General features: G+C 43.8%; 1 protein-coding gene and 1 long non-coding RNA gene across 2 annotated transcripts; one reads left to right on the forward strand and one right to left on the reverse strand.

Moving 5' to 3' along the window:
* Positions 1-2,879: 2,879 nt before the first annotated feature.
* On the reverse strand, positions 2,880-6,758 carry LOC148670381 (uncharacterized). The gene is made up of 2 exons (XR_015937069.1): positions 6,635-6,758; positions 2,880-3,605 (listed from the first exon to the last, which is right to left on the reverse strand). It is a non-coding gene; the product is annotated as an uncharacterized LOC148670381 (long non-coding RNA).
* A 2,287-nt stretch (positions 6,759-9,045) lies between these two features.
* LOC148670382 (BOLA class I histocompatibility antigen, alpha chain BL3-7-like) lies at positions 9,046-11,531 on the forward strand. The gene is made up of 4 exons (XM_088631021.1): positions 9,046-9,150; positions 9,573-9,822; positions 10,487-10,834; positions 11,362-11,531. The coding sequence occupies exons 1-4, from the start codon at positions 9,046-9,048 to the stop codon at positions 11,529-11,531; spliced, it is 873 nt and encodes a 290-aa protein (XP_088487147.1).
* The last annotated feature ends 271 nt before the right edge of the window (positions 11,532-11,802 follow it).

Genomic DNA, 11,802 nt, shown 5'->3' on the forward strand with positions numbered 1-11,802 from the left:
TTTATTAATATATTTATATATATATTTTTTTGTGATCTGCTACAAAGGTTTGTCTTGGTATACCTTGATGACATTCTAATTGTCTCTAATACCTTATCTAATACCCAGGATCATGTTCTCCATGTCAGAGAAGTACTCTCCCGGCTCATAAAGAATAAACTTTATGTCAAACTGGAGAAGTGCACTTTTAATGCTTCTAGGATTCACTTTTTAGGTTACATCATCTCTCCAGAAGGGGTGGAAATGGACTCAAGTAAAGTCTCCGCAGTTACTGATTGGCCCACACCCAGGAACCTTAAACACATACAACGGTTTCTTGGTTTTGCCAACTTCTATAGGAGGGTTATTTGAAACTTTAGCTCGGTGGTTGCTCCCATAACCTGTTTAACTCGCAAAGGACCCAGACAAGGTAAATGGACCCCTCAAGCAGAAGAGGCATTTCAGCACCTGAAACACCTTTTCACTACTGCCCTCATCCTGAAACACCCTGATCCTTCTTTGCCTTTTGTTGTTGAGGTGGACGCTTCTGGCCATGGTGTGGGCGCTGTTCTCTCTCAACGTCATGGAGAAAAACAGATTCTTCACCCCTGCACCTTCTTTTCTAAGAAGTTATCTCCTTCACAGATTAACTATGATGTTGGTTACTGTGAGCTTCTGGCTATTAAGTTAGCATTGGCGGAATGGAGGCACTGGCTGGAGGGAGCTCATCATCCATTCTTGATATACACAGATCACAAAAACTTGGAGTATTTACAATCGGCCAAACATCTATGTCCTCGCCAGGCCAGATGGTCCCTCTTTTCTCCAGATTTAATTTCCTTATCACCTACACTCCAGGCTCTAAGAACATCAGAGCTGATGCTCTCACACGGATCCACGACCCCCCTGAGGCTGAACTGCTTGCTAAACCCATCATCCCTTCTGGTAGATTCCTGGCAGCTGTCAGATGGGACATAGAAGTCATAGTTAGACGCGCCTTGGCTGGTCAAACTGTACCTCCTCAGTCCCCTCAGGACAAGTTATTTGTCTCAACCCCAGTCAGATCTTCTGTCTTACAATGGGGATATGATTCCCGCTTCGCTGGACACCCTGGATTCCGACGTACCTTGGATTTCATCTCTAGAGATTTCTGGTGGCCAACCATGGTTAAGGATGTCAAGGAGTATGTCCAAGCTTGCTCTATATGTTCCCGAATTAAGTCTTCTCGGATGAGGGCGGCAGGCCCTCTTCAACCCTTACCTATCCCCGACCGTCCTTGGACCCACCTCTCAGTTGATTTCATTACTGACCTTCCACCAAGCCAAGGATACATGACAGTCATGGTAGTAGTAGATCGTTTCTCTAAATCCGCCCATTTTATTCCCCTACCTTCCTTGCCTTCAGCTAGGGAACTAGCAGACCTGTTCATACTCCATATCTTCCGTCTTCATGGCATCCCTAAAGACATTGTTTCCGATAGGGGCCCCCAGTTTATTTCACAATTTTGGAAGGCCTTCTGTAAGTCACTGGGAGCCTCAGTTTCGCTTACTTCAGCTTACCACCCGCAGGTCAATGGTCAAACTGAGCGTATGAATCAAGAACTGCTAACCTACTTACGGGCATATATCTCATCGACCCAAGATAACTGGGTGTCTTTGCTTCCATGGGCAGAATATGCTCATAATTCTTTGTATACTTCTTCGACCGGCATGTCACCATTCAAGTGTGCCTTAGGTTATCAGCCTCCTCTTTTCCCGGACTCCCCGCCGGACACAGAAGTTCCTTCTGTTCAGGAGTATATCACTAACCTGCAGGACTTCTGGAAGAAGGCTAAAGCCGCCCTTCTTCACACTGCAGCTCGACAGAAGACCGTGGCGGATCGGCACCGTCGAACCATACCCAGATTTCGACGTGGACAATTTGTCTGGTTGTCTACCCACAACCTTCCTCTAAAGCAACCTTCTGGCAAGCTTGCTCCCAGGTTCATCGGTCCTTTTCGTGTCCTCACCCAGGTTACCCCTGTAACTTATCGGCTGGCCTTGCCTCCTACCCTCAGGATTCACCCTACATTCCATGTTTCCCTCCTTAAGCCCTTTCGCAGATCCACTCTGTCTAAACTGCAACAAAAACCCCCACCACCTCGAGTAATTGACGGACTTCCTGCCTACACCGTAAATAAGATCTTACATTCCCGATGGTCTCGTGGATCCCTGCAATACCTAGTGGATTGGGAAGGCTACGGTCCAGAGGAGCGGTCGTGGGTAGCGGAAAGAGATATACTGGATTCAAACCTGATTCGGGATTTCCATCAGAGTTTCCCTAATCGTCCAGCTAGGGCGTCGGGAGCCGCCCATAGAGAGGGGGGTAATGTTACGATCCCTGCCTCTCGGCAACGAAAGAGGCAGAAGAAGGCGTAGCCTTAGTTCATAAGTCCACCTATCAGTGTGCGCTTTCACCACCACACCTCCGTCTCATCTGGTATTTAAGCATTAGTCTTTCCCTACCCCCTCACTCAGTATTGTTTCCCTTTCGAGCTACTTAGTTGCGCTATGCCTTCTACCTCCTCGTACTGTTCTGGTTCTGACTTTGGTTTATCCCCTTTTACTATGTCTTTTGGATTACGGCTCGGCTTCGGTTGCTTTCTCCTAGTTTGGTTCTCTGGCTTCCCCTGGACTCTCGGCTCTCTCCTTCGGCTACGGTATTTGGATCACGACTTGTCTCTGTCGGCTCCCGCAAGTGGGTTCACTACTTGGTTTCGGTTTCACTGGCCGAATCCATAACATTACAAGGAGGACAAACCGGAGTTTTCAAATCAAGACCAAGAATAAATTTGTTTATACGGATCTATCAGTCACATACTGTAAATGTATTTGTAGATTTACAGCCTTATGATCAAACACTGTCCTTTGGCCTCTTTATTGGTCAATTGTAAAACCTAACAGGAATCATACAGGTGGGGTTGGGGGTTTCAGACAGTTTTCAATATGTTTTCTACACACTGCAGGAAATACAATCCAGAAGGAGAAAAGACACACAGTGACAGGGAGGAGTGATGTCACAGCTCTCAGCAGGACAGGAGCAGCAGCAATGGGAGGATGGACAAATGACGAAGGATTGGTGCAGGAGTTTTAATTCTCCTCAGTGCTGGAGACTGGAGACTGAAAAATTCAATTTGTTCAACTCAGATCCATTGGTGACATAGTTATATTACCTTATATATTAATGTATATTATACATAACTGGAAGGTCGAGTGTAAAACTGACAGACAGCAGACAGGAGGGGTTTGTCCTGCAGTTGCTCTCAGACAGTGTCTCCTGTCTGTGTTTCTACATCTGGTCTCCACACAGTTAGAAAGACATAGTGACAGTAAGGAGTGTTGACGGGGCTCTCGATCAATGGAGGAGTTTCAATTCTCCTCGGTGCTGGAGACTGGAGAGAGTCTTTCCAAAGTGAGCTCCTCCTAGTGCTGAAACAGCAGATCCACAGCCCAGCTGTCTGCACACCACTGCAGCATCATCCAGATCCCAGCCAGAGTGACGTACTGTCCCCCACTCTCCACCATGATACACCTCCACTGTCCACTCACAGGGACTGGCTCCATTCACCAGCCTCACATCAGAACTGCCTGGAGAGAGAGAGATAAATATGCATGACTATGACTACAGAGGACTGAGACTTTTTCTTCCTGGGTATTGGGCGCTATAGTCCCTATAGTGGACAGGGGACATAAAAACCGTAGTGACTATGGCTCTCAGAACACAGACATTAACCACTGTGCTCTGAGAGCTGTGATCAGTACATTGGACAGGGATGTGTGATGTCAGAGTTCTAGGACTTGTGTTCCTGGGTTTCTGGAAGCTGTGGTCACTGCAGTGGACAGTGACTGTGGAGTCAGAAGCCTACATCACTGACACATGGTCTGTTGTATCTGTGTCTCAGGTCCTATATGTAAAAACTGTATGATACCACTGGCTGCTGCCTGTTTGTCCATATAAGGTAAGAGATTTAAAGTGAGATTTAATGATGTGTCTCTTTACTCAGTGTGTTGTATTTGAAAGTGAGACCTTAGAAAACACAAAATAGAAACAGTACAAAAATGTTCACAAACAAAGTGCTTTATAGATTGTGCTTAAATATACCATTAATGAACCATTATCTAGTTAAAATATAACTAGATATTTTTTATATTAAACATTCATTCACTTTCAGTTTGCAGTATGTAATGTTGTTCCCTTATATAGTACAAATCATTTTTAATACTGATTTTTTACATTCAGATTTTTTTTCACTTAACAAAGTCTTTTCAGCTTATAAATGTCAAGATCTATGTTAATATATGACTCACAGAATGAATTCCATTTAAAACACAACATATTCCAAATATATAAGATAAGTTTATTGTATGTTTAACTAAAATATGTTTACCAACCATGTTCTTGTGTTTTTGTCCTGAGACATTCTGGTCCTGATTCTCAACTGATGGTGACAGGCAAAAATAAATATTTCACTTGTATAATATTAATTAAATATTCAATTTTCATTATCCGGCTTAAAAACTTGCATTTGAGTATGCATTTTAAATGCAGACTCCACAGATTGACTGTTTTATCTGCGTCTTAGGTCCCAAACGTAATAACTGCATGGTAACACTTTGTATGTATGTGGTAAGAGATGAATCACTCTGCTCTGAGTGTCCCATTTGAAAATGAAAATGCAATCAGTACAAAACCTTTATAATAAACAGATGATTTACATACTATACTAAAATATACATTAGCATGTACAGTACCTACTCAATTTCCAGTGAATATTTAACTAGATTTGTTTTTAAACCTTCACATTCAGGAATATTTGGAATATATATTGTTTCCATTATATATGACAATTCATTTGTAGTATCGATTTTGCTTTACATTCATACATTTCTTTTGCTCTGGAGACATGTTAATGTGTGCCTATTGTATTTTTAGCATTTACCTGTTAACTAAGTATACTTAATTTTCATTATCCAAACTTGCATTTTCATTATGAAAGCTTAAAAACTGCATTATTTATACATTATACACTCCAAATGCACACCACAAAGAAAAAAAAAAACACTTATCACACACATCGCAATATAATAAAAAATAATACCCAGCATAAAATAACCTCAAAACACAAAATGATTTAGCTATCAGTGAATCATCAGTCAGATACTGTATAAACATTAGTTTCTACACATTATCCTTTACCTTTACTACAGTACAGCCTCTACGTGTTAAATTATTGTTGTAACACCTCAGTGACTAATAAGACTCCACTTTCTAAAAATAATTGATATTCTGCTTTTTCTGAAGGAGTAAAGAATGCCACCTTTACTATAGTCCAGCCTGTCCCTTTTAATGTCTAAACACAGCAAACCTGGTGTACATGGTGTACATCAGATGTTGCGTTTCTTTTCTTTAAACCACATGAGACAAAACCACACAAACAATTTTCCTGTGAGTCTGGTGTTGAGAGGAAATGGGGCTCCTCTGTGTAACCTCTGTGTAAGCTCCTCAGGGCTATAAACCGGCAACCATTAACACATTTCAGAAGAGACAGACGACCCCAGTGATGGAGCTGCAGGAAGAGGCTGTCCTGACGTCTGCTGTCTCTAACACACTAGAAATGAGGAGGTCAGAGCCCCAAGGTACACCAGGAGGCTGCTGCAGTGGTGGGGGTGTTAGTGTGAGGAACTGGGACTTGTCCTCCTTCTGAACGTTCATCAGACTCCATTAACTTTCCAGTCCCCCTGTCTCTCTTAATCAGCTACTGTCTTAAAGTGTTAATGTTCAAAATAAGCAGCTCTCTACACTGTAAAAAAAACATAGCTGTACTGTATCTCTTTCATATCCCTCGATCACAAACAATTGTCTTCCTATGTAATATAGCTTCCTCTAAAAAAATACTCCAGGCTGAACAAATCCCATAATCCCAAAGGAAATACCTGCAATTAAATCTCACACAGACACAAGACAGGAACCCCAGACTGTCTGAACACACAAAGAGGAATAATGGCAGCAAAATAAATGGTACTGAAAAACAAGAAGCTGTAAGACCAAACCAGGGGCTCCTGTTTCAGAAATGACTGTATACAACTAAAACTACAATGGTGCTGACTGTGTTTCACTGACAAGACTTTCACTAACAATCTACTTCTCTAGGAGAGTCAGTGCTGTGTAGCAGGACTTGCGTTCTGTACTGGACAGTATTATCACTCTGCCCTGGTGTCCAATAACACCCCATAATACAGACAGGCTTCCTCAGTAATTAATTTGACAAGTTTCTGTGATAAAACTATCCCAGTCTCTAGAAATGCTGCAACAATTATCTAAATATGTCAAATAACCCCTGGCACAAACACACTACTTAATAAAAAAGGTAATTAATAGTCTTCTTATTAACACGGTATGCACAGAAAAGTTCCTACAATTAAATTACTCCACTCTACAAAATGACATAACTACTGTATTATCCAACCTTAAAATGTCCTTGGCTCAAAATACTCCAGTCTTTTACAACACATTTACCTCCAGTAATGTCCCAGTCTCTGATAATTCTCTATTTAACAAACATGATATCAATGATACTACACCTGTCTGACATAATTATTCAGGCTAAAGATCTCACCTTCAGTAGAAATACTTTTCTCTTTCATAAGAAAAGCACCAGGACAGCGAGAGAGAAGATGGACAGGCAGCTCTCCATTGTCATCAGGACAGAGCGCAGCTGAGACCCCTGTCTTCACCCCTGAGCCCACAGGGCAACTGAGCTACTGCTCCGCACCCTAGACCCCCAGTTACAACACAGCCCCCCACCCCGCCAATCACACACAGCACACAGAGAAGAGACAGGAGCAGCTCTGTGTCTCACTGGAGGAAACACAGATACAGATACAGATATGACAGACAGCAGGGCTACAGTACAGTCAAATCTCCACCAAATTTTGAGGTTCAATGAAAACTTAAGCTACAGTACTAAGCAAGTAAAAACTATGAAATACAATATAACCATATACATAAGTGAGAATTGGATAGTTCTAAAAAAATGTATTTTGATCATAATAATTATGATATTAACTATTCCCCATCCAAGCACAGAAATGTATAAACATTGCCAACCATTCAATTAGAATTCCAAGCATTCTGGGAATAAAGCACAGTGCCCACCAGAATAACACAATCCAGCGAAGAAACCGGAAAAAAAAAATCATATTGGAATATCAACCTCACTTTTATTTTTGCCACAAATAATTTCCATAACTGTGCTGGTGACAAATGGGGGCACTACAGTTTACTTTTCAATTACCCACTAAGGATAGCAGATCACTTCTTCTTCTGAAAGACTATAATCAGCCAGTATGATTTTCTCAGTCTGATATCCACGTGACTGAGGGAGCTAGGATATCCCATTTTAACAATAGAGTGAGATCTTGTCTGTTAAATAACATATTTATTAATATCACAGACCTCTGAGTGTGTCTGAGGACCAGTACAGGGCTGTTCCTGTCAGAATGGAGGCTGACTCTCAGAGCTCCAGTGTCAGTATGAGGAGAGTGTGTTTGTGTCTGTGTCTAAATAATAGACAGACAATTTGTGAATAAATTATTTATTTACTATTATGTGTCTATTTATTTGTGGAATAAATAGACTGGCAGGCGCCCCGTCTCGCACCCGCTGCTTGCTGGGATAGGCTCCTGCTCGCCCGCGACCCTGTACAGGATACCGTGGTTAGAAAATGGATTGGACGGAGTTTCAGAACCTCTTCTGAGTTCTGTTGGACTTCCAGCGCTCGTCTCTGTGTGCAAAGGGAGAATGGTAGTGTGAATTTTGGTAAAACGCCAGGAAATTAACACATTGCAGGTCTTTTTGTCTGTTTCCATAATAGTAACACCAGCTGTCAGTGGGGAGGATAGCAGAGGGAGGAAGCCATGGGGATAATTTGGCCAGTTTGGGTTACAGCCCTACTCTTTTTGAGTAACACCCTGTGGTTTTTGATCATCTCATCCGAAGCACAGCACCTTTTTACAGTGTAGTATCCCCGTCACTATACTGGGGCATTAGGTCCCACACAAGATCACGGGGTGAGCTCCCCCTGCTGGCCCCACTAACACCACTTCCAGCAGCAACTTCAGCTTTCCCAGGAAGTCCCTCACCCAGTTACTGCCCAAACTCATACCTGCTGAGCTTTAGTGGGTTGCTAGTTGTGAGTTGCAGGGTGATATGCCTGCTGGTGTTTTGTAACACTCTAAACACCAGGTTGTTTTGTAGAGCGATGAGCAGGGGCCATGGCTTCTCAGTCAGTTAAAATGTTCTTGTGTCCTGGAAAAAAAAACATTAAGTCACCAATGACTGGTTAACATCCAGTGGTCCAGTTATCAAAATAGGTCGTAAAATCATGGAAGCGCCGATTTGCTTAATGACCACTTGATGGCGTGTGTAAAAACCGGTTAACAGCGCTAGTCTTTTTTTTTCAATGTAACACCAGTCTAAAAATTGCTGCTGTACATAGGTGCTGTGTAGCTTGCGCCCTTGATTTTCTGTTTTAAAAATAAAAATAAATCCCTTTTCCTCTTCATTCCGATAGTTACAATTCTGACAGGCACAGCAGTGTTGGGGTCTGAGAGTTGGAAGTGAAACTCATCAGTTGGGCTAGCAGCTCAGTTAAACAGTTCATATTAAAATGGCCATTAACCGAGTTGAGCTGAAATCTACAGTGACTATATTCTGTTTCTCTATAGATTCTATATACGCCACTATCAGATACACTCTTGCACTGTGCTGGGAATCGGTTCAATTACAAAGAACAGCATAGTGTCCAGCTGGATTTTCAGACATGTTGCAGATCAGGTTGGAATGATCTCTCACTCCTATTCCCTCTGGTTAATCTGGACTCTCCAGATGGGCCAGACCCAGAGTTAGTGGTCAGGGGGATGGTGGGCACTGTCCAGTTCATTCTCCTGTCCTTGTCCTGTTTCCAGACTCGCACTCCCTGTGGTATTTCTTCACTCTCACAATGGGACAGAGTTTGTGGCTGTGGGAATGGTGGGCGATATCCAGGTGGAATACTACGACAGCGAGATCGGGAAGATCATCTCTCGACGACACTGGCACCCAGGCTCCGAGGTCGAGGAAGCCACGAACAAGGTTCAAGCAGGCCATGATTTTTATCTCAGCATGAAAAAAAAAGCTGCAGCTCCTGATGTCTCACCTGAACCACACGGGAGGTGAGTTGATGACACACACATTCCAAAAGTCTCCATTCCTCCTCGCTGCTGAAAGAGCGCTTGGCTCCACAGAGGTATCCTCAAGGCTCCTATAACAAATTACTATATATATGGATGTTAACAGTACTGTCTCACACTAGGCGGGAATGCATTCTATGTGGAGTTTGCATGTTCTCCCAGGGACTGCATAGGATTTTTCGGTCTGGTCCAGTTTCCTCCCCATCCTGGTAGCCTGGTTATATTATCACACTGACTTTCCCTCAGATGCCACAGGCCACAGTTTGGAAAGGGATATTTGCAGAGGTACCTGATCTGTGCGTTGCAGGTCAACGGACCTACCAGGTAGTGGCTGGCTGTGAGTTGGGTGATGACGGTACGGCCCGAAACGAGAGCTGGGACGCTTACGATGACCAGGATGTGATGGTCTACAACATGAAGAGCCACAGCTGGACTCTGCTCATCCCACAAGTAGTCATTGATATGGCGCGGCTGCAGGCCACTAAGTTCTTGACAGAGAATTTCTACCAGCCACTGTGTGGCCGGATCCTGAAGAGCTACCTGCTGCAGGAGAGGAACAGGCTGATGAGGAGAGGTCAGCTCTTTAGTCTATGTGTATTTCCTCTACAAGTGGCCAGAAACATCCCGAGCTGTTTCCACACTGTAGCACTCTCCCAATGTTGGTGTACTGTCCATCAATTCCCTAATGGAGTGATGATGTTGCTACATTTGTTTTTCCGGTTTCTTTGCTGGAATGTGTTATTCTGGTGGGCTTTATTCACAGAATGCTTGGAATTCTAATTGAATGGTTGGCAAAGTTTACACATTTCTGTGCTTGGATGGGGAATAGTTAATATCATAATTATTGCTACTGTGGTTTGGGTCAGTGAGCAACAGACAGCAGAATGACCCAGATAGTGGGCACCCCTTTATTTGCATGGCTGTGGCCACACATAGAGGTCAATGGTATCAGGGCATTACGGATGTGTAAAAGACCAGTAACAGCTGCCAGTGCATTTGCTGTAATCAGTGTCCTGTATTTTTCTCTCTTTTCTTTACAACTCAGCATCAGGGCTTTAAGGCAATGTGAAATATAATTGGTAACTGATACAGGGAAGCCAAGGTAGGAGTCATATGATGACAAAACTAGTTACAGTTCATGCATTAAAATAATGCAAGTTTTTTTTTTTTCTGTACAGCAGAAAGGACAGTTAAAGAAACCTGCAAGCAAGACATTGTGGTAGTCACTGCCTGATGACATAAAAGATCGACTTTCTACGTAAAATACTGTTACTCTTCATTCCCACATGTTGCAGTGAAGCCCAAGGTCAGGGTCTTTCAGAAGAAATCTGAAGTCTCTGGGGGGACAGAAGTGGTCTGCCTGGCCACTGACTTCTACCCCCGGGCCGTGGAGGTGACCGTGCTGAGAGACGGGCATCCCATCCCAGAGCAGGAGCTGAGAGGGGGGAAGGTGTTGCCCAACGGAGACGGGACCTACCAGCTGAGGAAGAGCCTGAGAGTCAGTGAGGAGGAGCAGAGCGAGAGACGCAACTATCCCTGCAGGGTCCAGCACAGCGGTCTGGACAACAAGCTGGAGGTGAACTGGGGTGAGTGAGAGAGAGATCTATCCCGGTCTGGTGATCAGTGCTCTCCTGCACTGTCAGTCTGCTGGATGACTGGGACTCTGGCACAAACTCTCAAGACCTGCACTGCCAGGCCTGACCAGCAGGATGTCCTGAGAGATGCACTGGTGTGCGGACTGTGATCAAACCTTCAGCACAGAGCTATGTGAACAAGTAACACAGGAGAGTGAACTACTGGAGCTGAGAATCAGCCAGGAATCAATTTGTTTCGGTGTCGATGTGCGGTAAAAAATGCACGACACTTCTCACAGAAACAGAAGACGATGTGTGAGAGAGATTCTCCGCAGTTGGATCTCTGTCCCTAAAGACAGCACAGACATTCAGCTGTTGGGCTCAGCTCTGCAGGTTCTTGTGACATTGTGACAACCCGGGTGTATATACCAATTCAGCCTCATTCTAGAATGAGCACAGAAAACACTGGATACTAAATCACACACAACGAAACAGACACATACTGTATTCTCATCAAGAGCTCATTCGTCCCTCTACAGTGTTGACAGATCCAGAGCCCGACGTGAACACTGGGCTCATCGCTGGGGTGGTGATCGGGGTTCTGACTTTGGCTCTGCTGCTGCCCGTTTCTGCCTTTGTCCTCTGGAGGAAGAAACGACAAGGAGAGAGAGGTGAGAAGATCAATATGGACAGCAGACATAAGAGATAGGAGACAGGGTGAGACAGGAGAAAATGAAAAAAAAATATTTTTTTGGAATTTCTGTTGGATCTGCAATTAAGTTGTTGCAATGTATCTGAGTTGCTTATTATTATACGCAGGTGGGGTTTCATCTGACAGTCCATTAGCTACAACACAGCTCAGATTAGAGCAATTCACTGCTGTCTCACTAACACTGATCTGTGATTTGACATCCTAGGAGCCCAGAGTCCCGGCTGTATGAGCACTGAGGTCAGATACACTGCAGCCCAGGATGACTGTG

The sequence above is a fragment of the Lepisosteus platostomus genome, chromosome 5 (genome assembly GCF_059453375.1).
Source record: "Lepisosteus platostomus isolate fLepPlt1 chromosome 5, fLepPlt1.hap1, whole genome shotgun sequence".
Taxonomy (NCBI): domain Eukaryota; kingdom Metazoa; phylum Chordata; class Actinopteri; order Semionotiformes; family Lepisosteidae; genus Lepisosteus; species Lepisosteus platostomus.

Coding starts and splice junctions, on each gene's coding strand:
- LOC148670382 (XM_088631021.1), top strand. CDS start 9,046: ATGGTGGGCGATATCCAGGTGGAATACTACGACAGCGAGATCGGGAAG. Junction 9,823..10,486: donor GAACAGGCTGATGAGGAGAG/GTCAGCTCTTTA, acceptor CTGCCTGATGAC/ATAAAAGATCGACTTTCTAC. Junction 10,835..11,361: donor CAAGCTGGAGGTGAACTGGG/GTGAGTGAGAGA, acceptor GTCCCTCTACAG/TGTTGACAGATCCAGAGCCC.